Source organism: Nylanderia fulva, unplaced genomic scaffold (genome assembly GCF_048542155.1).
Source record: "Nylanderia fulva isolate GAGA-0341 unplaced genomic scaffold, ASM4854215v1 Scaffold17, whole genome shotgun sequence".
NCBI lineage: Eukaryota > Metazoa > Arthropoda > Insecta > Hymenoptera > Formicidae > Nylanderia > Nylanderia fulva.
In genome coordinates this window covers 2178716-2202579 of record NW_028189945.1, presented here as the reverse complement: position 1 = coordinate 2202579, position 23864 = coordinate 2178716, and the positions used below count along the sequence as shown (strand labels likewise).

Sequence of the window (23864 nt, the reverse complement as noted above, 5' to 3'; positions counted from 1 at the left end):
CTACATGTTCTAAAAAAAGCAGTAATTCCTATAATATATATCGCAAGCTATGCTCGTTTATATATGCATGTTAATTAATTTGCGTCTATTTCATATAAATGTACACATTTAGTGATATGCTTACATTCATATACACGTATAGCAGCATGAACAGGATATAATCTTCTATATTCTATAGAATCGGTATAACAAAATTATTATTTATTATATGATGATAAAGTACGATTTAAATTATTTTTCTGACATTGATTTATTAATTACAGGCGCAGATACACACAAAGGCCTATTGATGGAAATCGCAAATATGGACTCTACGTAGCCCAAAGATTCACACAATTCAATTGAAATCCAACGAGATTATAATTTTATATCAATATATTTTATATATTATACAACATTATATATAATTTTTAATTATATATGCATAATAAATGCTAAAGAAGCGTGAAAATCGTTATTTTAATATCGTATTTTTACATATTTACACTCAATAGATACGTTATCGCTTTATTTTGAGTGATAAGAAAACAATTCTTGGAAAATTTAGGCAATTAAAGTACGTGTATAATTTGTGTATCTACTTAATTCTTTCAAACTTATGCTTGATCTCGTATATTCCAACAGGTTGCATAGTCTTGTCGCAGTAGTCCTCCCATTCACCTTCGCTCAAGTCTATCTCATCAAACTCTTTACCTCCTGCAGCCTTGGCCACCCATCCCTCTCTCGCGGAGAAGTCAGTTGGTTCTATTCCTCGGCAGTCGAATACAACAATAGTCTTAAACTGTCCCTGATCGTTCTCTATGAAAGACTCGATAGAGTCTTCCAGTACCGTCATAGAGTTCTCTCGTGAGCAGAGCTTGCATTTGCTCACAAAGTGACTGACACCACTGCCACGAATTGCTGAACGTACTGGGTCGTCCGAGGAGACGTAGTTCCACTTGTCAGATGTCTCTCCGCAGTTGCAGCAAGTGAACTTCAGGCACCACCTGAATTCAGATCCAGATGGCCTCAGCTCCTCGATGTTGTCTAGTCTACATGTAATCTGCAGTGCTATTTTCACCATTATGACTGTAGAAGGTCTACCCTGACATCGTAAACAGATATTAATTACATAATTAATTAATTATTCCTAGAGCCAAATATGTTTGACAGAATTTTTTTTTTTTACTTACAGGTATAAAGATTTTTTGTTAATAAATTAGAATATCAGTTCCTATAAAGCGTCATATTGCTTGTAGATATAAACGACGTATTTTTGGGATTATTTGATTAGCAAAAGTAAACTAAGAGAATAGCCCAAGAGGCTAGATTTTTCCAGACGTCTCAGTCTTCAATCTCTGAAATTATAAATTATCTGTCACAAGATATATTTCAAGTGTCAAGCGAGATATCTTAACATTTACAGATAAACAGATCTACAATAATTTTATTTAACTTGATAAAACGATAAAAGATATGTAAAAAAGAGCACCTAAAAGGAATCAGCTGTTCCTGGTCCCTGCTCTAAAAAAATTATACACCTGCGCGTTGTAATCTCGCGTATTCGTTGATTAGCTACAGAGGCATTATTACATTATTATAATATCACATTGGGTGATTCTTTGACTGGAATCGTATAATTAAATTGCGTAATTAAATTACAGAGATCGCTCCGCGATAAGTTGTATGAAGGTGGATCTGATGACAGATCTGACAGATGGAGTCTTTGACGTCCGTCCTCTGACCTCGCGAGTAAGACAGCTGATCGGCATGCTTTCGAATTGGCAAAGTTTGATTTTCCTCCTCCTGGTTTCTTCGGCGACGTTATCTGTCGCCCAGGATATTCTAGGATGCGGTGGTTTTCTGAAGAGTCACGCCGACATTGACTTCACGAAGGTGCACGTGAGACTGTGAGTACTCGCTTTTGCTTTTTAGAGGTTACCCTGATACGATTGCTTGGATCATGAGATTTATGATATAAACTCGCCAGGTACACGAAGACGGGAAGTCTGAAGGATCAGACCGAATGCGCGCCTAATACTGGGTATTATTTTCTACCCCTGTACGATAAGGGTGAATACACGTTGAGGGTGAGTTGAAAAGGTGCATCATCATCCGTTGCACAACATCATTGGTTAAACATTTTTGATACTGAATTATAATTATTCATTATATAATATATTAATTTATATTATATAATATATTATATTAATATATAATTATATATATACATAATACATTCTAATATATACAATTTTTTATACAGAAATATATATTATATATTATCAATATATATACTATAAAAATTCATTATATTTATTAAAGAAAAAGATAGTATTGTTATAGTATAAAAATATTATAGTGTAAATTTGTCTCGATATAATTGATGATATTAAAATTTTCTTTTGTCCTAAATATAAGAGAGACAGATTGTAATATATTGGAAGAATACAATATGTTAAATTGATTAATGTTGACCAGAATTTATAATATGTTATAAAAGATTATTCAAAAATTGTCTATCTTTTTTTAATTTATTAGGTAGATCCTCCTAGAGGCTGGAGTTTTGAGCCTACGGAAGTAACGTTGAATGTAGATGGTGTTTCAGATGACTGCAGTCAAGGAAAAGATATTAATTTTGTATTTAAAGGATTTGGTATTACAGGACGTGTAAGTATTATTTAAATACTTCTTTATTAATACTTTTTAAGTACTATTTTTTTTCTCTTTTTGTTAGAAGAGATATTTGAGAAACAAATGTTCATCTTTTAATACAAATAATTTAAGAATAATTTTTATTTGATTTCTATATATGATAATAAGTTAATAAAAAATTAAATATAAAAAAGTCATTCAATTAATATTGTTTTATATATTTTAGGTAATTAGTTTAGGTACTAACTCTGGTCCTAAGGGTGTTACCATCTCCTTATATGCAGACAGCGATAAACATGTTCCTATTAGATCAACAGTAACAGCAGAAGGTGGCATATTTTACTTTACTCCCATTCAACCTGGAAAGTACACACTTGTTGCATCTCATCCTACGTAAGTATATAATACTATGCATGATAAATTTATTCCAAGTCAAAAGGAAAAGTTATTCCAAGATAAAAAATTACCTACAAAAACTGAGAATACAACTTTGATTATTTTTATCAGCTGGATAATAAAGAAGAGTAAAGTTGAAGTAATTGTACAAGAGGGAAACACAGAACTCGCGGATGGTAGCCTAGTGGTATCTGGATATGATGTGAGCGGCAAAGTCAGCAGTGAAAATGACCCAGTCGCTGGTGTATCCTTCATTCTTTTTGGTGTAAGGTTTATCTTAATTTTTTCATCATAATTATTTCAATATTTAGCAGTTTATATTTTTTTATTTTTAAATTAAAATTCCAAGTGTTTTATTAATAAGAATTATATGTGTGAATTAATTTTTTTATAAAATAAGAATTATAAAATTTATATTTTTAATATAATATTTTTATAAAAAATAAGTTTTATAAAATAAGAATTATATGAATAATTATATGAATTAATTTTTTCCCTTTTCCCTTAGAATGGTGTCGCGGAGAAGTGTGAGACTACTCCAATAGCTCGAGATTTCAAATCCGAGAAGTTTCTTTGTCACATGACCTCGGACAACAGCGGTAGATTTATATTTCCTAGTTTGTCACCTGGCGATTATAAGCTTGTACCGCACTATGCTGGCGCCCAAACAAAATTCGACGTTCAACCGCCGGAATTGTCTTTCAAAGTTGGCCACAACAGCATGATTCTTGCCCAAGATTTTAAGGTAACCGGCTTCACGGTCGGCGGCCTTGTTCGTAGCTCCACGAATGGCGATCCTCTGCCCGGGGCGAAAATATTCTTGTCGCAAAAAGAAATCGCAGTGACCGATAAAAATGGAAAATATGTGTTGGATAATATGAAAGCTGGCCAGTATACGCTCAGAGCCGAGTCTGGTACATACAATTTTTTCTTATCGAAGCATTTTTTAAGGCAGACGACTTAATGAAATTATATCGACAAATTATTCCTTTCAGCAAATGTACAGTTTAGCGAGAAGACAGTTAAAATCTCGCCAACCTCCCCCGAACTTCCGGTGCTGGTACCCTCGGCGTACAAAGTTTCGGGAAAAGTAACCCTCTCTGCGAAGGGGACTTTACACTTTCGCAAACTATCCGTTCAGAACACAGCCGCTACGTTTTACAAAGAACTCAACACTGACGAGAGAACGGGAGAGTACTCTGTGTATCTTGCACCGGATAAATATCAACTCAGCGTAATTGTGAGCACGGAAGAGAAAACTAAGGGCTTGCAGTGAGTAAAAATAAATCAGGATATAAAAATGTATGTAGGGCTCATTTTATAAGGCTTGAAGAGAGCTTTAAAACGTGCCCAGGCAGAGAATGCTCTACGACTTATAGTTTGCTTAATTTTTGTGAAAAGCTCTACAGCTTTAATTGCAAAAATTAAGATCTCTATAAGTCTTAGGACATTCATTTTAGGCTTGTTTTGAAAAGAACTTCTATTGTTAGCTGGTATTTAGCATAATATATTATTCAAGTTTAAATACCTATAATATATTATGTAAAACATATTTTATTTTTTTATTTCTATTATTTTAAAACATAATTAGCAAATAACGCATTGATGAGCTGCTTTCTGCCAAAAGAGATTAATGGAGTTAAATAAATTTTATATTATTTTTTTTTTAATATAAATCTTTTTAATATAAAATTGAGGAATGACACGCGTGTAACGTACACTTGTGTTGTTCTTGTAATAATAAAAAATTAATAATAAATTATGTATAATTATATACCTGTAGAATTATAAATATATAAAAAGTTTCATTATCTTGTTCCAGATTTTATCCACTACAACAAACGATTGATGTAACATCCCAACCAATTATCGATGTTAATTTTTTGCAATTGAAAGCCACATTAACAGGGACGGTAAATTGTTTGCCACGGACAGATTGCAGTCAAGCTTCTGTCACATTAAAAATACTCGATGGAGTTACAATAAAAACGGTGCAAGCTAAAGGTAAACCGAAAAAACTCTCTATTTAGGATAGAATTTTTTTCTCTCAACGATGTAATATAATTGGAGCTGCAGTAACAAATATGATTTTTTTGTAAAGTAGAAATATAACTTGTTCGATTTTATAATTCGAATTTGTTTTGTAATAAGCTTGACAATTAGTTTGTCATTTTAAAGAACTATATAATATCGTATTTGTTATTGCAGTAACATATTTTTATCTCGATATGATGCTACCTTCTTGTGTGTAAAGTCATTTTCCAATATGCAGATGGTCAGTATCAATTCACGGACGTGTTACCCGGCCACTATGAAATCTTGATCGACAACGACGTGTTTTGCTGGGAAAATCCTAGTTACAGAATCTCGATAACATCGGAACGGGCGGAAGTGCCGCCGTTCAAACAAACCGGCTTCTCCATCACTTTCATATCTTCTCACGACACCGCCGTCGAATACTCCGAGCCAAATAACACGAAACTGATCACTCTACCCTTGAGCAAAGGCAGTACGAGGCATTGTGTGCCTAAATCTGGAGCGTACACTTTCGTCCCAAAAGGTTGCCATGTATACAAGCAGTCTTCCTACGTTTGGGACACGAGCAATCCCTCTCCAATTTTACTGAATTCCGCCGAACATACTCACAGAGGCAATATTATATGCACAAGCGCGCAAAATAATCTCAAAGTAAAAATCGAAGACGCAAGCGACAGCATCACGTAAGTAACTCAGCATTTATTCCGATAAATTATCATCTTTAGATGTCTTTTTCTATTTAATTATACTCCAGTGTAATTATACGTAATGTCCACTTAATTTTGGAATGCATATATATTATTGTATATTAATTTTTTGGATAGGATCGATCCACTGAAACCAATAAAAAAAGACAATGTGTACAAATACGAATTTGAATTTAAGGCGAAAACAGATAATACGTACACTATCACTCCACTATCTAACATTTTGTTATTTAATCCGCCGTCCTTGAAAGTCTTTGGCGTGGATGATTGTCATAATGACATTGCAAGTTTTGTCGGTGATTTAGGAAAGGTAAAAAAAATTATATATATAAATATAAAATATTAAAATATTTAAAATATTTTCATGAATTATTCAGATTATAGCCGGAAAAATATCTCCACCGTTGGAAGGTGTAACAATTCAAATATTTGGAAAAGATAAGGAGTCTCCGATTCACACATTAGTTACACAGAAGGATGGTACTTACAGCATTGGCCCTTTGGATGGAAAAATTGAATATAGGTACATATCAAGATAATAATTTTATTTTTCTATTATCATCATCAATAAAAAAATTATATAATAAATGCTTAATATTAGTGTTACAGCTGAAAAAGAAGGTTTTGTGATCACTGGACCTGATGCTAAAGGAGTATTTTTAGCACATAAATTAGCTGAGATTATCGTGCAAGTTTCTGACCACGCTGACAACTCTTCATTGCAGGTATTTTCGAAAACTATTCGAATAAAAATAGAAAATAGAATAAAAAATATAATTAACATCATATTTATATCATGCATAGGGTGTGCTCCTTTCTTTGTCTGGCGGTCAAAGTTATCGCAAGAACAGTATAACCAATGAGGATGGAAAATTCATATTTAATTCACTATCTCCGGGCGAGTATTATCTTCGGCCTATGATGAAAGAATATCGTTTCGATCCGCCATCAAAGATGATCAACGTCGTGGAGGGAGCAACTGTTAAAGTCAACCTCTTCGGTAATCGAGTCGCGTATAGCGCTTACGGCTCCGTAACGTCCTTGAATGGGGAGCCGGAAGTTGGTCTCTTAGTCGAGGTTCAAGGTCAAGGAAACTGTTCCAATCTCCAAGAGGAGGCTACGACCGAGGAGAACGGCAACTTCAGAATCCGTGGTCTCCAGCCCACGGTAATTCATTAATTTATTTACATTTATCTAGTGGATGTCTTCAATTATTTTATGAACATTGCATATAATGATTTAATTTCTATAATTTTTCAGTGCTCCTATGCCTTCCATCTGAAGCTGAACGTAGAAAGTAACTCCCATATACAGCGCACGAGTCCCACTTCTCAGCTGGTGCAGCCAATGGAGGAGGACATTCATGGCCTACGATTGATCGCCTTTCATCCGATCTCGCGTACGGACGTTTCGGTACACGTCATATCCGCCCAGCCGGAACACTACCGCACGATTAAGGTAAAGCTGTGTCGGGAGGACACTCCGGACTCGCCGGTACATATCTCGAAACTGGATGTGCAACAATCCACCAGTAAGAATACCAATAATTATAACGCTGGTTTCCTGGTGCACTTCCCGCCATTGCAAGCTGACGGCAGAAAATACTTTGTGCAACTGGAATCCTCGCTGTCGCAAGCCGTGCACAAGTATCGAACCATTCCGGTCTACTTTGAGGCGAACTCGTCGTTTAAATACGTCAAGCTGACGTTCAACGCAGAGCGGAAGATCGATCAGAGCGAAATGAATCAGACGTCGGTGGTTGCACTGCCATTTATTATGATGGTTGGATTAGCGTTTGTCAATCACGAGAAACTGTGGACTTGGTTGAACGCGCTGCTCGAGAGACGGTCCAAACCTGCGCCGAGTTCTAGAACACCCGTTCAAGCTATTCCCATCGATCCCAGAGCGGACGATATCATAGTTGAGCAAATAATGAATATTAACAAGAGGAAGACGAAACCGCGAAAGACATAAGTCGCGTTGGCTTTGTCATCAGCTCAATCATCTTTTGTTTATTGTGTATTTTTTTGATGAGCTCAAAAAAAGGGAAATATCGAAGGTGTTAAAGATCCTCTATCTCATTCATGTTTTTTACACTTGTTCTGACTATGAGAAGTTTGTCACTTGTCAATATTTGTCACGACGATTGTATGTGTGTGTGTGTGCGCGCGCGCATTATGGGAAAAAAAAATCATTTCAATATTTGATGTATTTAGAACTACTAGTATTTATATACGTAGATAGATTAAAACGACGATGTTACATAATAAAAAATAATACTTTAATGTAATGACACATTAAAATGCAAGCATTATTCACGAAAATAATCACATTGTCAGAGATACGTAAAAATCGTTAACATCGTTAAGTGATACATGTATATACAAAGATTGCTATTATATATATCTATGAAATTGTTATTAAACGTTCCTACTTTAATTCTTACTTTAATGGATGAATAATTTTTATTTGATACTTATTCTTTTAAACATTTTACTTCATCTTACAAATTAATGTAAGAACGAGGAATAGAGGAATATATATATTTGTCAGTACTTTATTTTAATTTTAAGTTATGGATAAAATGCTCTGGGCTCTTACTCCTATTATCAATATTTAGATGACAAAGTACGCCTGAAAAAAGTGAGATATAGCACAGTAAAAATTATTGTATACCACATATTTAACATTTTATACATGCAACTAGAATATATTTATCTCGCATTATTTTACGTACCACAGGATTCGCGGTGTACATGCATCTGTTGAATTTCAAAGGTAGGCTACATTTGTCACCAGGATCACCAGCTAAAAACAATGTAAAACTTGATTGGTTTGTATCACATTAATATGAACGTCTCGATAAATAATGATACTTGCTTATATCGCGACATTGGTCGAGCATTTCATTTCCAATGCTCCTGTATGCTATCGGCATCATTTTGATCAAGAGCTTAAAATTGATCTTGTTATCCTTTTTCAGCTAAAAAGTAAAAAAGCAGAGTTTTAATCATTCAATCTGTATTATCACGTTTAGGCTTTGTAAGAAATTTGTTTTACCACTCCTCCTTTTTCCATGATGCACTTAAAGTAACATGCCAAAGTATTGGTGTCTGTTGGAAAATTACCTAACTCTGCACCTGCTAGCAATTCTGCCATTTAAAAAGCAATTTAAAATTGTTAATATTATATCATTTGTCAGATGATCTAATGTAAATTAGGTATACATATATAGATAAAATAATGAATTAGATACAGAAAGATGTGAAAAACAAATCATTTTCTTTTGATAATTATTTTTTTTATTAATGAATACCGGAGTAAGATTGAATTAATTAATTAAATATAACATTTTGAAAACTCACCTTCTGTCGCGCCAATTTCAGCGGTGCACTTCTTTCGCAGATTTCCAGCCAATTTTCTCAACTCGTCGTGAACCGTAGTCCAATCTATGTCCTATAAAAATATTATTTTTCAGCGATCGATTTGAAGATCTCTCACAAGTTTAAAGCTCAAATTTGTACTCACGTCGTCGGCACAATGAACCATGACGAGTTGCGTAATAATGAGAGAGGCACAAATAAGTATTACATTTTCTTTTGCCATTTTATATTTTTTTGTATTTCACGCACACGCGATTAATTCGTATTCGGCCACAAATGTTCTCTCGTCTAAAATTACTAAATGCGTAGCTATGCAGGATCATCGAGAATTTATAGGAATCCATCTGGCACGAGGAGGGGAGATAATAATTGCCTGGTAAAGATATACTTCCCTAAAAATCAACTACAATTGGCCAATTGCGAACAACAAAGAAATTAAAGTAGCATGCATCAAATATATGCGGAAGAAATCAATTTTATAAACAATAAAATTTTATTCGCATTTAATTAATTGAAATTTGTTTTATATATGGAAAAAATTTTAACATGCAAATAAATTCTTAAAATTCTTTATTTGCTTTTTTACAGAAAATTAGGAACTTCTATATATATAAATAATTAGTATTATTCTTGATAGATATTTCTTGGTGAAAAGAAAATTTGAAAAAATCGAAATTTTGAAAGAGGAAAAAGCTTGAGAGATGTAATTAAAAATATCAGGAAGAATTTTGCGATATACTTTGCATAATGCGGTGTAGCACAAGCGAGATGCGTGACGGTAAACATACGTATAATTGTAACTTATCAAAGTCCAACGCTTCCTAACTAATTAACAATAATCTCTTTGTGTTCCGTAGAGTTAGTAATTTCAGTATTTCTCAAAATTATGTACGGCGTTCTGACGTTTAGATCAGGATATACTACAATATTGCATCAAATCAAACGTTTTTGCCTTTTAATTACGGTCACAGAGGAAAGTCACAATCCCGTATGTTGTGTAACTTTGCGTTATACGAGATATCGTACACAATACCTGGATCTTGTATCCTGATCTTTTACAATTTTATGTATATCGCACAAGATTTTCGCGACTGACCAGTTAAGGATGATTTATAAAAAAAATTTAACTATTTTTCTAAAAAAAATTAATAATGACGATTCCTCTTTTGTGCAGCGAGCATCATGGGAGGATCCTGTCCGTTCAGTGATGGAGCTTTTCTACTGATTATGAACGCGCGCACAAGTCCAGCTATTTCTACACCGATCGTCACAAAGGACTCGTTTGCGAATGAATGTTTCAAGTGTGTTATAGTTGTAGGCCTCTCCTTTCATTGCATTTGATCATCAAGTATGACCTCAACCGGCAATTGGAACGTTCTACTATCGCAATATATCAAACTCCGTTCCATCAAACGAGAGCGCCATCAATTTATTTATATCACTCACATCTGTCAAACATTCCAATGGACACTTTATGTAAATTACATATATATTGCAAGTCTCGTTTTATTAAATACCTCGTTATATAGTAATTTTTATAATAAATTTGAATTTTACTTCTCTTGAAAAATCGATTCATGCGCTTTTGCGACGAGAGAAGGTAAGATGTAGGATATATCAGGACATCCATCGATTAGATCGTTGAATTCTTTATTTCATCGACCCATCATGTAGGGTTCACGCAATACGGCGCGTTACAGCAGTTACATGGAAAGTGATTTAAACGTAAAAACATCTCAACACATTCAGCGAAAGTGTAGCTTGAGCATTTTGTCTTTGGTCTTCCTGTTTGCCGTTTTAATCTTCCCGCGATTCATTAAAACAGATAATAAGTCTGAAACACGAAGATTGTGCATAAGATGACGAATCCGAATATAAGCATATATATGATTCTCTCAATTTGATGATTCAAAGTCACTTACTCTCGGAGACATTTCTGCATAACACTTGTTGAACGTGTACGCGTACTCACAATTATCACCTTTGGCTGCGAAAAATAATTAACAATTAATTAGATGTCATGAGGCGTGATACGAAGGATCGTGTGTAATCGAAATAAAATTTTACAATATATTAAAAAAATTTTAAAAAACAAATTTAAAAGAATTGCGATTGAACATTGAAAGTCTTCAAAACTAAAGAATTCACATCAGCTGACTATTAAAAACATAGTTTTATATATTTCTTGAGTTGTCAAGTTTGCTCTTCTTAGTTTTGAAAATGCTTTCAATTTTGAAGTATTGTTAATAAAGTAAAAATAAAATAAAATAGATAAACTAAAATTTATTTTTTAATTAAAAAAACGATTCAACGCGGTTCCGCAAGTTTCGAGCACACGCAATCGATCGAGGAGAAACAAACGAAAAAGAAAACGCAGTAGATACCCAAATAGTTACCAATCCCCTTGCACTCGCTGATCGCCTTCTCGACCTCGGCTCTATAGGCGGGTATTCTTTGGAAGAACGTCAGCATACCGTTCAGACTTAGCTCTCTCTTATCGTCGACCAGACCGAATTGCTCCCAGAGACAATACATGTAGCACTGCGTGTGAAAATCAGAAAGATCAGATTTAATCCTCTTCTCCTTCGACGTCTTATATACTTTTACATATTTTTGTTGGCTATAGATAGAATTTCCGGGATTTCTTTACAGTCAAATTGACAATAATTGGCAATTCATGCGTTCAACTCACCTTCAATTGACGTGTTTCCGGCCATTGACCGTTTCTTACCGCTTCTATGTCGGCTGAAAGAAGGATTCAATATATATACTTGTTGATTTACATATTATTTCGCATCATAAATTCTTTAAGACTACCGTGGAATAAAAATCGACTCGAGTGTCTGTCAATTTTTTTAAATTTTTCTATGTTAATTTAATTCGAGGCAGAATAACACGTAATATATATGTGTGTGTTAACATTGCGCCGCCGCATGTGTGATTAAATGAAAGATTCGATCGATAGTTTCGAGTTGGAGAGGTGAACAAACTCTCTCGTGTTGAATAAAATACCTGTAGCAACTCCCGTTTGCGTTTGACATGCGTTTACGACACTGGCCGCAGTCGCGATCATCTGATCGGAAACGAAGCTGGGTCTAGTCTGTAAAAGAGATGAGATCAATGCTAAAAGATGATTAATTAGTTGCAGCCGTGATAAACGCTTTTAATCGCGCAAGCTACCTTTACCTCTATATATAAGCTAACACTAAATTTCATAAATGTAATTGCATCCTTTTTTATTTCACTTGATCTTTATTGTCCAAGTATCTAATAATTATTTAAATATTAGTTTTATATAATCTTACTAGAATCATTTTCTATGATTTTCACACAAAAAAAATAAAATAGAAAAAATGACAGTAATACTCTATTTTCTTTTAATTTAAAATATTTTTATGCTGGATGAAGAATTTGAATTCTCTTCAAGATAGAAAATAGCAAAGAAAATATTCACGTTATTATTCATCCCCTATTTGAGATAAAAAAATGAAATGAAGAAAAACAAAATCTTTCTTTATCTCTATATCGAGTCAGAGATATAGATTCAGCTCTAACTTCTCGATTTCAAAGGACTTTATAATAATCGAATAAATAAATTGTCCACGTTAATTAATTTACCGAATTTTCTTTTTAATGAATTATTTTGTTGTGCCAGATCTTTTCGAGAAAGAGCATGGTCCTGATTCAAGCTAGATTCGTCTACGTCTCGGTACGTACCCCGCATAAGACGATCCACGCCTGCAGGAGAAAACCCAGGGCGAGCGCGAGGAGCCTCATCCTTGATGATCCCGAGCGAATCTCTCGTCCTTATATGTCACTTCGCGGATCTCACTCCTTACTGGCGGCTGCTGCTGCTGATGGTGCTGATGGGTGCGTGCGTGCTCCCTTTGCCGACGACGTTTCCGGCGCGTGTCGACTGACGAGCGTGCGAAGTGCGCGCCTTGCGCGAGGCGAGGGTGCGACTGAACATCGGAGACCTGGGAAAGAAAGAGATAGAGAGGCGTGGATGGTCGGTCGGGGGATCGGGATGAAGTACGGCTCTCCCAGAGGCCGGGGGAGAGAGACAGAGATGGAAGCTGCGCGCCCCTCTGGAAGAGCTGCTGTGATTCGAGAGCAGGTCGCGAGCTACTCATCTCCTTCTTTCTGACTCTCGTCGTCCGCTGCCCTCGCGCAATTACAGATCGATTTCATATGATTCGATTTAAAAAGTATCCCGTACTAATCCTATGTGAAATAGATTTCGGTTAAATCAGCTGCTTTTCTCATATGTTATAGCTTATGATCTGCTGAACAAAAGGTGTAAGATGTATTAGCTTCAAAGCTAAATAATGGACAATTGAGTGAGTTACATCAGTGACACTGTCTATTTTATTTAGTTTTGAGCCTATTACATTTTTTGTTCAGCTGATCATAAGCTACAACATATGAGAAAACCAGCATTTTACTAAGATTCAATTTTATATAGAAGCGAAATTTTTGAATTTATATGAAATCCTAGATGAAATTGAATCCCAACAAAATCAGCTGGTTTTCTCATATGTTATAACTATGATCTACTGATAATAGATAAAAAACTTGAACTATGCGAGATGTTTGACTGGTTGTAGCTCAATAACTGTCCATTATTTAGGCTATTTCATCTTTTGTTCAGCAGATCATAAGCTACAACATATGACAAAATCAGCTGATTTAATCGAAATTATTTTACATAAAATTAGTGCGAAATTCTCAAATTAAATACTATTAGAATTTTATACAATGTTCTATGTACATGTATTTTGCATGAGAGCTGGGAATTTCATCGCGATTGAACAATTAAAGGGATTGATTGATCGTTAGATTTACACAGCTAGTTTCGTTGAATTAAATTTTAATTTAATTGAAAATTTAATTAATTTGATTAAAGCAACACGTGTCAGAAACGTTCTATACGTGTGGCAGGAATACATATCGAATGTGCGATATATTGCGCTCTTTTCATTCGCGCAAAGATAAATTACTGTCTCCTCAGCATAGAAGCTTTCGATTCTAGGCCAGGTCACACACGTAGATAGAGACAGATTTGATTGGCGGATGTTACTAGTTTACGATCCGACCCTACATAATCTCTCTTCTATACACGATGTCGACACAAATATGACTCTTCTCATCTCCCTCCCTGCTCCTTCAGTCTTCATCTCCGCGTACGTAGTTTTATGTATATCGAATCATCTCGTGAGAAATTCTTTTCATTCGTAAAGGTACGATTGAGGAAGAATCTTATCTTCAATTTACGAATGCCACATATGTACCCTAAACAAGGATTACAATAAAAGTAAATAAAATATCTAACGAATAATTGAGAAGAAGATAGAGATTAAAATTTGTTCAGTTTTAATTTATATAACATTATTAACATTTTATATCAGAAAGGAGCTATATATATAATTTTATATTTATTTTAATCTAATCGCAACGCTTTGTACGATTAATGATGGTCTCTACTACTTGCTTCATATCATTTCACATTATTAAACAGTTAAAGATGTGCAGTTAACTATCAATGAAAATCTAATGACAAAATGAAGATTTATTATTAAATCAATGAAATAGAACTGTGGGAAAAAATAAAATATTTTATTCTACAATAGGAAAATTATTTCTGTACATATAATACCTTTTCATGAGTATAGGGTTGCATATCTAAAGGCACATTGCCTCTTAAAAAATATATATATGGTCTATAAAGAGATATTCTAACAAAAAATATATATTTATAACATATATAGCACGATATAATAATGTATTTATATGTAAATACAATATAATAACATATAAATATATATATTTTATATTATTTCCTATATATGTAATATGTTTTCATATACCTAGTAATATATATATATATATATATATATATATATAGTACTATAAATATTAAGTATATATGCTTTTATTTTATTATAACGTTAGTATAATATTATATTTTTTATGTATAGTATTGTGAATATTATTTTTACATATATAAATATGCATTATTGTGATGTAATTATATATATATTGTACTATATATATGTAAAGTATCATATATATTTTGTTTGTATTATACTTTGTTAGAGAAATATCTTTTTTATAGAGGAGCGCACCTACAATTTATATACATATATTTTTTTTATATATATAAAATGTTTTTTTTATTCTAAATATCAAGAAAAGCATGAATAAAGTGTACCTGAAAGAGCCGAGAATCGGCAGATCTATAATGTTTTTCATGTTTTCGCAGATTCATCGCTGATTCAAGTCTCGTAAAAATTGCAGCTGACACGTGGGTCGTCCTGGGGACGGGTTTTGCGGGTCAATACAATTCCGGCGAAGATGGGCGAGCGCGGGGGAACCCCGAATAACCTCACTTCTCCGGTACAGTCGCCCGCGAAATTATTGACCATCGAACACGACGCTGCAATTACATACGACGCGCTCCAATGATCGCCTTTCGCCAGTATCTAATTAAAAATAATTAAAAATATTTTAGAAAACGTCGCATCGCATAGATATATCATACTCACGTCGAGCTGTCAAAATTGACAGCGAACTGTCAAAACTGACGCGCCATTTTGAGAAACTCCCGCGACATCACATAACCCTTCCACCGACTGTACTTTTCCCGCTCGGTATAGTCCGCGGAATAAATATTGACAGTTCCGTCGTCGGATCAAGTGTTGACTCGGCGATCTCGCGATCAGCTGATAGCTCATCTTTCCGATCTCGACCGCAAGATTTACGCGGGATTCGGAAACTGAATAATCAAGAGCGCTCCCGTGAGTGTCGCCAAGAAAATGTCGTAGAAAATGATCGATTTCCGCGGACTGTACCGCGCCATGCTCGGTACAGTCAGCTGGACTCTAATTGACAGTTCGTTGCGTTGAAGACGCGAGCTTTCCCGCTCGCGAGATAATCCAAGGACGAGGATCCTGACGCGAGCCAGCCGGACGACGCGTCTCGCTCTCCTCGCGGACGGCGTCTCCTCGCGACGTCATCGGCGTCCTGGTCGCCGTCGAGGAACGCGTCGCGCGGGGACAAAAGATTCTCGACTGACTGTACTCGGACTCGGAGTGCAGCGCGGACGGCGGTGGCAGTTTTATTGACCGAGTGTGTTTCGTCGCACAGGAGAAACGAAAGGACGAAGAGGACGAGAGAGAGAGAGAGAGAGTCCACCGGCGACCCGGTGAAGCCTTCGCGAGAATCGGCGATGCAGAATGTCGGTGCTCAGGGTTCGTCGTTGAATTAATCCCGGCTGGATCCGCGAGCTGGGATCCAGGATGCTCGCGAGTGACCGCGAGGTCCGACTCCTCGAGTCTTGAAGGGAAATTCGTTTGCTCGCTTTCCCTTCGTCGTCACGTGATTATCCTCGCGTACGTCACGCGTCGCGTGCGATTTAAATCTCCGAGAGATACATTGAGATCGGTTTAAGATGGGTAAGACCAGAGGCGTGCACGAGACGACCCCCGAATTGAGGAATCGGATGGTGGGAATGTATGAGGCTGGTTTGGGCCTGAGGGAGATCGCCGCTGCGATTAATTGTTCGGTATGTAAAGCTTTGTGCAAGCAATGTCTTGTTTAATAATGATTTCATGATTGCTCTGCGTATGTTGAATAGACTTTAATTTTTTGAATTTAGATTGAGTGTTTTAGATATTTATATACTGTATATTGATTTTTAATGTTACGCAGTTTAGGAAGATTGTAATGGTTTTATCTTATTATATCATGATTGCATTGCAGCAACGTACGGTGAAGAGATGGTTGAATAGATTTGACAAGGAAGGCACAGTGGAGACACGAGAACGTTGTGGTCGCAAAAGAGCCACTACCTCGGAGCAGGATGAAGCCATTGTTCGTCTAGCTACACAAACGCCCATAACTGCGGCAAAGGCTGTGCTTCCTGCATTGGGTCTCACTTGTTCTGTGGATACTGTGAGAGAAAGACTGCACAGAGCTGGAATTCACAATTGGAGCCCTTCGCGCAAATATATGCAAAAGATTCCACTGGGGTTTGTATTTTTAAGTAGAAGATCTAGAATAGTACTTATATAGTTCTTTCGTATTATTTTGCAATTATAAAGTACAGAATAATATATGTAGAAATAGATATAGAGACAGAATGTGAATCTGAATAAATAGAAATTTTGATTCTTCAATCTTGACTATTAAACGTTGTATAGATTACAGCATTTGTATATAACAGTGTCATAAATATATAAGTATAATATTCCAAAAAATTTTATCTATTATAAAATAAATAAAATCTCAGAATATATATCCAAAATTAAAAGACGAATTTGTGTAGGAATATAGTTTTCTTTTAATATCTCTTTCTCTAATTTAATATCTTTTTTAATATAATATCTCTTTTATCTAATTACACATCTCTTTATTTTTAACTAGTGATACGGATGGTGCAGCAATTCAGCAGGCGGTATGGCGACCGACCGGCACCCAATTGGGCAAGAAGAAAACTTCCAAGGGAAGCTCGAGCAAATCCCAGAAGAAGAGCATCCCGACTAAGAAGAAGAATCCATCAAAATCGAAGGTCAAATTTTTAGAGGTATACGTTGAAGGCGATGACAATATTCTGAAGCAAAACCAAAATACCGAGCAGCAGCAACAGCAACAGCAACAGGACTTCGTGTTTCCTCAGCAAAATCTTCCTCCACCGCCTTCCGCACCTCAAGCCACCGAAATGCAACCTTCTGTCCAAACTTCTCTATCAACTAACCAGACGGAGTTTAGTAACGCATTGAGTCTAGCGCAACAATCACAATCCATCTATCAACATCCAGGATTGAACGTGGCACAAAATTGGCCGCTAGATTTAGTACAAGGCAGTCATCATTATCCACAGGTTTGTCTCTTAGCTTATTTATGATAAATAATATAAATGTGATATATTACATAATGAAATTGTACCAAAAATTATTTGTGCCCATAGGGACAACCGATATCTCACGAGCACTCTTTGCCGCAACAGCAGCAACTGCAAGACCTGCACACACAGCAGGAACAACAACAACATCAGCAACAGGCCCAGCAGCATATGCAAGAGCAATCACGATTGCAGGATCAATCGCATCAGCAGAATATTCAGAATACTCATCATCATAATCTCGATCAGCAACAACTGCCGGTGGAGCATCAGATTCAACAACAACGCTTGCAGTCCACTATATCTAGCCCGGAGCAGACGATCGTGATAGGCTCGGAGAGTTCTTGTAGTTCTTCCAACGAGAATAGTCAATCGTCTTGCGAGCCCCAGCAGAATAAGGAATCGTCGAGGAAAAGTGATAGGAAATCGGAATCGGAACGGCAAAAGAAGAAGAAGAAGGGCGGCAAAGCGAAAGGGACATTGGAGACGAGCGTGGAAATCAGAAATCGCATGATTGGAATGGCCGAAGCCGGATTATCGACTCTGTCCATCGCTCTGGCAATCGATAGATCGGTATGTAAAGTTTAGCTCTTAGTGCTCATTTAATCTATTAAATTGTATCGTAGAATCTCTGACATCTCTATCGTATATCATATGCAAATAGATATGAAAGTTGTATTACAAACTCAAGAAAAATTAATGCAGAGATATTTACATGGACGTGGTTTTGAATTAATCAGGAACGTACTGTTAAAAGATGGTTAGAACGTTGGCATAAGGAAGGCAATGTACAAACGAAGGAACGAAAGGGCCGACGTCGGATCACTACCAAGGAACAAGACGATGCCATCGTCGCGATGGCAACTCAGCATCCTCTCACCGCTGCTAAATACGTAGCGCCTGCGCTAGGGTTAAATTGCAGCGTGGATACGATTAGAGAGAGGCTTCATAAAGCTGGGATACACAGCTGGAAATTAGGCAAAAAGCAAGGGTTAGAGTGCAAATCATATTTTTACATTGTTTTCCTTTCTATTGTTGGTTGCGTTCGTACATTCCCCCCGAGTACATTCCCTCTCTTTCTATATCACTGACATAAAACTGACGTTTCCGAACGCAGCCATTGAAATTAAAATCCTTCTATAATTCTTAAATATCTTCTCTAACACAAGATGTAAAACATATAATTAAATATTATATATTTTTTCTCCAGAGAAGGAAATGCGGTTCACACTGTTCATTTGTGGCAACCAAGTGGTAATCGCCCTAATAAGCCGAAAATGCCCGGAGAAAAGAAAAAGAAAAGTGCTGGTAATAATAAAAGACGTGATCAGATAACGAGCAGCAGTCAGAAACGCGTCGTGCGGAAGAAGAAAAACGACGAGCCGTCGACGTTGAAAACGGCTCCGCCTCCAACGAATATGATACCGGAGCAGTCCGTGTTGCCGTTCCACAATCCTGGAAACAGTAAGCATCGTCGAAAAATATAACAATATCTTACAACACATTATTTATTCGAAAAGACCCTAAATTGTCTTTATAAAATCATTCTTCTTCAGTGACGAATTACGCTTCGGGCCCTAACATAATGCAACCGGTGCATAATATCGGCGCATCGGTGCCTCCCGCACTGCCGCAACCACCTCCGCCTCCACCACCGGCGCCGCAACCGATGCAGCAGCAGCCGATGGGTCCAATAATGCCGCAGAGACCGGATTGCAGATTAGCACCGACCATAGTTCCACCTGTGTCGGTCAATTCCGGTGTCGCCTATCCATCGTGCATGGTCGGTAGCGGACACGCGGGTCACATGGAGCAAACGGATCCTTTAAATTATGAACCGTACATTTGGAGTTTTTAAATATCAAGTAACGACAATCTAAAATCGCGACAGAATATTGAATGAAAAGGCAACGTGCATTTGAGGGAAATACACCAATCTAGTTTTACATTTTGTTCTTATAAAAAGAAACACCGCAAATGTGAAAATCAGTATACGTCAATTTTACATTAAGAATATTTTTTACGTGATTTGACTTGTGCATAAATTGCAATATTAGAAGGTACAATTTCTACATGTGCAAGAAGAAAGTTTGGTAAATTTATTGTTATATCTGTGAGAAAAAGTTATATTAACTTAAAATTGTTTATAATAATATGCAGTGCATTTAGACCAATTTAAGTAAATTAACATAAAGATGATAATTTGTACATATAGAATACATATAGAGTCATGTAGAATCATGTAGTGTAGCGAAAACGTACACATCATTTATTTTGCTATGATATATCGTCTTTTTAAATAATATGGAGTCATAATCATAGAAAGCATTATATATATATATATATATATATATATATATATATATATATATATATATATATATTAAAAATCAATATTTATACGATTAGATTTATTATTTTATCACTTCAAATCAAGAGTATTTTATGTTATTTTTAATTGTGTTATTTTTAATGATTGAGAGAGAGAGAAAGAGAGAGAATGAAAACAAAATCTGAATATCAAACAACTTTAATAAAAAAAAAATAGATTTAACAGATAAAACTAAGTAATAACTGTGCATAGAGAATAGAAAGTCCAAAAAACTTTTTAACAAATTCTCAGCAATAGATCTATTTTCGATATATGTGCTATCTTTTTTTGTCAGATAAAATGTGTATATTCTATGATATATATTTTTAATTATTATATATATGAATCTGCTTTGAAATTATAGTACAAATTGGCATGTTTCAGTCAGAAAAATGTGTAGCAAATCAACTTTAAACACAGGCTGCCAAAATACTTACATTTAACATATTAACTGCCTTTTCTATTATACTCATATTTACATACACATGTATCATTTATTTTAATGATAACTATAGAGAGAGAATTGACGTTATATACATATATGTATGTATGTATACTATTACAAGACTGTTACTGTTTTCTGTACATCACATTACATTCTGACAAGTAGCGTCTGACTGAATCAGTATTTGTATCGTAAGAAAGTTATGTTACAATAGGTTTTTTTCTCTTTAATTTTTTAATTTGTTTTATACAAAGCAGTATTCATATATATCGTCCATATACAATTACTGGTGGTACAAATGCAAAGTAGTGCACTAAAGAAAGAAAGAGAAAGTTACACGAGAAATAGGAGATACTGTAGAAAGATTTCTCAAATATTCATTATCATTTTTCAATACTATTTAAAAAGAATATCAAGTACACAATACGTAACATACATGAACAATGTATTATAAAGTTAGAAATATTTTCAACGACGTTCTTATTGAGATCTTTACTCGTTTTATATTTGTTTTATAAAGAAAAATAAAAATGATTACTACTCATTACACCATACTGTGTGTGTGTTGGCTGGTCTTCTTTAAGATTAATAAAGTATCTTTGTACAGAGAAAAGGGATATTAAGTCAAGTGTATAATCATCAACATGTACCTTTACTTCCAATTATAGCTACATTTTCATATTTTATCATGTAAGTTCCCAAATTTGTGTGACATTATTTATAACCGCCTCGGGATTATTTTTATGGAACATAAAGTATCCCTGAATCTGCGCCGGACTAACGTTTCTTTCAAAGGACATTACGTTCTCTGCAAATTTTTTTGCCAGTACACCAGGATCTTTACCTGGTTCCTTGTAGAATCGCAGAAACATATGTTCGACTTGACTTGTACTACACCAACCTGAAAGAATATAATAATAATATATTGAGATTATTATACGAGTTTCTCAATTTTTAATCTTTTACTTTTCTACATACATACCAATGTATTCTTTGACATCGACTCTGCCTGGCCTAACAAGCGCAGGATCTAATCTGTCCAAATAATTAGTTGTCATAAATAATATCCTAGCTTCTGTGGAGGCTACACCATCCAAGCAGTTCAATAAACCGCTAAATGTCACTCTATTGAGACCCTCATATGCTGCTTTAACTAAAATATAAATTGAGAATAAATACATATCAAAGTGATAAATATTTTTTCTTCTAATTTCTCATGTTTTCAGATATATACCTTGCTTAGATTCTTCTCTACTGCTAAAAGCAGCGTCAATATCCTCAAGCAAGATAATAGTCTGCTGTGGAGCCACAGCTAATAAGTGATTCAATCTGTCATCCGTCAAACCTCTCTCAGATAAATTTAAAACGCAAATGCCGCGTTCCAAATCTCCAGCCAACGCGGTAATATATGAAGATTTTCCGCATCCTGGAGGTCCATGTAACAAATAGCCTCGACGATATGGAATACCTGGAAAGATTGTGATTCTTATCAGAAAGAAGTACTGCGAGGAGAAACATAAATTTTTAATCTCAACGTTTATAATCAAATAAAGATAAACAGTTAAGTTTGGATACCTCTTTCACTGTACCATGCCGGATTATTGATGAATTCCCGACAATCGTTTATTATTCTTTCAGAAACACCGGTATCCAAAACGACAGATTCTAATGGTCTCTTCTTCCTGGCGTGTCCAAACTGTCGCCACTCGCTTCCCATGGCAGTGTACATTATAGTCTTTCCCTCGTGCTCTTTCAAAGCCATCTGTCTGGCTATACGAATTAAGAATTGCCTCTGATTTCCCAATTTGTTATATAACATATCTGTAAATATATTTTGCAAGAACTCAACCTTCTTCGAGAATACTAAAGTATATATTTCTGTTTTTGCCGAACGCTGTTAGCTGCACAGTTTCCCATGGCACACCCATGTGTAGGTCTAAGGTCTGTTGCTCTCTCGTTCTCTCAACCTTTATCCAATTCCCCTTATATCTGTAGAAATGAAAAAAGATGTACAATTAGAAAAATTTTAATGTGCAAGATAAAATCATGATTAATATACTTATAATATATTTTGACAAAAAGAACAAGTTTTAAATCTGGCAATATCCTCTTACTTGAAGAAATGAGTTCCTATACTTGGAATAAAGTCATATTTGGTTTTCACATGACCAGTTTCTTTCTGCTCAAAGCTAGTCTCTACGGAGAGGTGTTGTGTCTTTCGTGCACCTTTATGAGTAATCCATTGGAGAATCCACTGATAGCTCTTATCACGACATGGTACTTCCAGAGTGATCATATAATGTCGCCTATAAATAAAGAATTTATTAATAACAATATATAATTCACAAAACGAATGTATATAATATTTATGTATAATACAATACTTGAATAGTACAGCTCCAAATTGGGCTCCCTTTCTTAACAAAGCAGCTCCAGCCCCAAGTCCAAAAAGACCAAAGCCAGCACCAAAGTATGGATTATCGGATAAAGTTTGTATGTACTCAGAGAATGTCATGATGCAATTTAATATTGTACAATTTTCTTGTATAAACAGGTGATATTAAAAATGTATACTACATTAAAAATTAATTAGTAATTTGTTTCTTATGTCTTGTTGGAATTTATTTCAATTCTTCCAACAATAATCCTGCAATAATCAAATTAGTTACATAAACAAAAATAAAATGTAAATACTGTAACAGTGTTTAATGAGTTGTAACAGTGTTAAATTTTTTCTTAAAGTTGTTTTTAATTCAAGAAAGTGTATTATTTAATTGTTTCTTTCTATTTAATTTTTACAATTATTATTTAATATTTATATTGTTATGTATAAAATTGTAGAATCAAAGGGGATAACCTTTATATAAATTCGTCTCGTGATGAATTACTAGACCGGTTTTCCGCGCATGCGCACGTGCACGTGCGACATCAATTAAAATTAAATACATAACTTATTTCTCTTTTTCTGTCTCTCGATTAAATAAATTTA

General features: G+C 35.1%; 7 protein-coding genes across 10 annotated transcripts in view; 3 read left to right on the top strand and 4 right to left on the bottom strand.

The window, feature by feature from the left end:
* Positions 1–451, top strand: part of LOC114938261 (uncharacterized) — an 84937-nt gene extending 84486 nt beyond the window's left edge. Inside the window, exon 10 of the transcript XR_003821040.2 lies at positions 264–451. The gene's annotated coding sequence lies outside the window, so the exon portion shown is untranslated. The remainder of the gene's footprint in view (positions 1–263) is intronic.
* Positions 232–2101, bottom strand: LOC114938264 (CXXC motif containing zinc binding protein). Of its 3 annotated transcripts, XM_085481143.1 has the most exons (4): positions 1642–2099; positions 1472–1554; positions 1173–1337; positions 232–1084 (listed from the first exon to the last, which is right to left on the bottom strand). In XM_085481143.1, exon 4 carries the CDS (start codon positions 1061–1063, stop codon positions 578–580), a length of 486 nt encoding a protein of 161 aa, XP_085337269.1. In that variant the 5' UTR covers positions 1064–1084; positions 1173–1337; positions 1472–1554; positions 1642–2099; the 3' UTR covers positions 232–577. The 3 variants fall into 3 exon arrangements, with proteins under 3 accessions (XP_085337269.1, XP_085337270.1, XP_029167962.1); XM_085481144.1 differs by having other exon boundaries at positions 232–1079; positions 1472–2101; XM_029312129.2 differs by having other exon boundaries at positions 1472–2099.
* Positions 1469–8225, top strand: LOC114938260 (BOS complex subunit NOMO3). The gene is made up of 14 exons (XM_029312125.2): positions 1469–1889; positions 1970–2069; positions 2521–2649; positions 2861–3027; positions 3142–3295; positions 3539–3944; positions 4026–4302; positions 4853–5034; positions 5303–5750; positions 5892–6084; positions 6152–6297; positions 6376–6499; positions 6579–6941; positions 7035–8225. The coding sequence occupies exons 1-14, from the start codon at positions 1666–1668 to the stop codon at positions 7746–7748; spliced, it is 3627 nt and encodes a 1208-aa protein (XP_029167958.2). The 5' UTR covers positions 1469–1665; the 3' UTR covers positions 7749–8225.
* A 90-nt stretch (positions 8226–8315) lies between these two features.
* On the bottom strand, positions 8316–9528 carry Obp11 (odorant binding protein 11). Its single transcript, XM_029312130.2, has 6 exons — positions 9303–9528; positions 9140–9230; positions 8835–8926; positions 8655–8757; positions 8512–8582; positions 8316–8408 (listed from the first exon to the last, which is right to left on the bottom strand). The coding sequence occupies exons 1-6, from the start codon at positions 9378–9380 to the stop codon at positions 8391–8393; spliced, it is 453 nt and encodes a 150-aa protein (XP_029167963.1). The 5' UTR covers positions 9381–9528; the 3' UTR covers positions 8316–8390.
* A 1262-nt stretch (positions 9529–10790) lies between these two features.
* On the bottom strand, positions 10791–13361 carry Obp10 (odorant binding protein 10). Its single transcript, XM_029312131.2, has 6 exons — positions 12875–13361; positions 12170–12257; positions 11850–11902; positions 11542–11698; positions 11080–11144; positions 10791–10991 (listed from the first exon to the last, which is right to left on the bottom strand). Exons 1-6 carry the CDS (start codon positions 12932–12934, stop codon positions 10974–10976), a joined length of 441 nt encoding a protein of 146 aa, XP_029167964.1. The 5' UTR covers positions 12935–13361; the 3' UTR covers positions 10791–10973.
* Positions 13362–15643: 2282 nt separating this feature from the next.
* On the top strand, positions 15644–23311 carry LOC114938262 (uncharacterized). The gene is made up of 7 exons (XM_029312128.2): positions 15644–16721; positions 16919–17187; positions 17582–18038; positions 18126–18632; positions 18800–19050; positions 19270–19523; positions 19616–23311. Exons 1-7 carry the CDS (start codon positions 16608–16610, stop codon positions 19915–19917), a joined length of 2154 nt encoding a protein of 717 aa, XP_029167961.1. The 5' UTR covers positions 15644–16607; the 3' UTR covers positions 19918–23311.
* Positions 21509–23791, bottom strand: Bcs1 (mitochondrial chaperone BCS1). 2 transcript variants are annotated; one of them, XM_029312174.2, is made up of 8 exons: positions 23733–23791; positions 23260–23522; positions 22990–23181; positions 22725–22864; positions 22451–22645; positions 22110–22343; positions 21858–22028; positions 21509–21776 (listed from the first exon to the last, which is right to left on the bottom strand). In XM_029312174.2, exons 2-8 carry the CDS (start codon positions 23388–23390, stop codon positions 21562–21564), a joined length of 1278 nt encoding a protein of 425 aa, XP_029168007.1. In that variant the 5' UTR covers positions 23391–23522; positions 23733–23791; the 3' UTR covers positions 21509–21561. The 2 variants fall into 2 exon arrangements, with proteins under 2 accessions (XP_029168007.1, XP_029168008.1); XM_029312175.2 differs by lacking the exon at positions 23733–23791 and having other exon boundaries at positions 23260–23697.
* Between the last annotated feature and the right edge of the window lie 73 nt (positions 23792–23864).

What these genes read in the sequence shown, in the direction of transcription:
- LOC114938264 (XM_085481144.1), bottom strand. Translation starts at nt 1,063, where the DNA reads ATGGTGAAAATAGCACTGCAGATTACATGTAGACTAGACAACATCGAG.
- LOC114938260 (XM_029312125.2), top strand. Translation starts at nt 1,666, where the DNA reads ATGAAGGTGGATCTGATGACAGATCTGACAGATGGAGTCTTTGACGTC. An exon ending in GATTTGGTATTACAGGACGT is followed by an intron (nt 2,650 to 2,860) that starts GTAAGTATTATT and finishes TATATATTTTAG; the next exon opens with GTAATTAGTTTAGGTACTAA. An exon ending in TTGTCGGTGATTTAGGAAAG is followed by an intron (nt 6,085 to 6,151) that starts GTAAAAAAAATT and finishes TGAATTATTCAG; the next exon opens with ATTATAGCCGGAAAAATATC.
- Obp11 (XM_029312130.2), bottom strand. Translation starts at nt 9,380, where the DNA reads ATGGCAAAAGAAAATGTAATACTTATTTGTGCCTCTCTCATTATTACG. An exon ending in TGGTTCATTGTGCCGACGAC is followed by an intron (nt 9,231 to 9,302) that starts GTGAGTACAAAT and finishes ATATTTTTATAG; the next exon opens with GACATAGATTGGACTACGGT. An exon ending in CGACCAATGTCGCGATATAA is followed by an intron (nt 8,583 to 8,654) that starts GCAAGTATCATT and finishes CATTGTTTTTAG; the next exon opens with CTGGTGATCCTGGTGACAAA.
- Obp10 (XM_029312131.2), bottom strand. Translation starts at nt 12,934, where the DNA reads ATGAGGCTCCTCGCGCTCGCCCTGGGTTTTCTCCTGCAGGCGTGGATC. An exon ending in GCAAACGGGAGTTGCTACAG is followed by an intron (nt 11,903 to 12,169) that starts GTATTTTATTCA and finishes TCCTTCTTTCAG; the next exon opens with CCGACATAGAAGCGGTAAGA. An exon ending in GGGGATTGGTAACTATTTGG is followed by an intron (nt 11,145 to 11,541) that starts GTATCTACTGCG and finishes TATTTTTCGCAG; the next exon opens with CCAAAGGTGATAATTGTGAG.
- LOC114938262 (XM_029312128.2), top strand. Translation starts at nt 16,608, where the DNA reads ATGGGTAAGACCAGAGGCGTGCACGAGACGACCCCCGAATTGAGGAAT. An exon ending in CTCTGGCAATCGATAGATCG is followed by an intron (nt 18,633 to 18,799) that starts GTATGTAAAGTT and finishes TGAATTAATCAG; the next exon opens with GAACGTACTGTTAAAAGATG. An exon ending in GTTCCACAATCCTGGAAACA is followed by an intron (nt 19,524 to 19,615) that starts GTAAGCATCGTC and finishes ATTCTTCTTCAG; the next exon opens with TGACGAATTACGCTTCGGGC.
- Bcs1 (XM_029312174.2), bottom strand. Translation starts at nt 23,390, where the DNA reads ATGACATTCTCTGAGTACATACAAACTTTATCCGATAATCCATACTTT. An exon ending in GGCATGGTACAGTGAAAGAG is followed by an intron (nt 22,344 to 22,450) that starts GTATCCAAACTT and finishes CAATCTTTCCAG; the next exon opens with GTATTCCATATCGTCGAGGC. An exon ending in CGATGTCAAAGAATACATTG is followed by an intron (nt 21,777 to 21,857) that starts GTATGTATGTAG and finishes ATATTCTTTCAG; the next exon opens with GTTGGTGTAGTACAAGTCAA.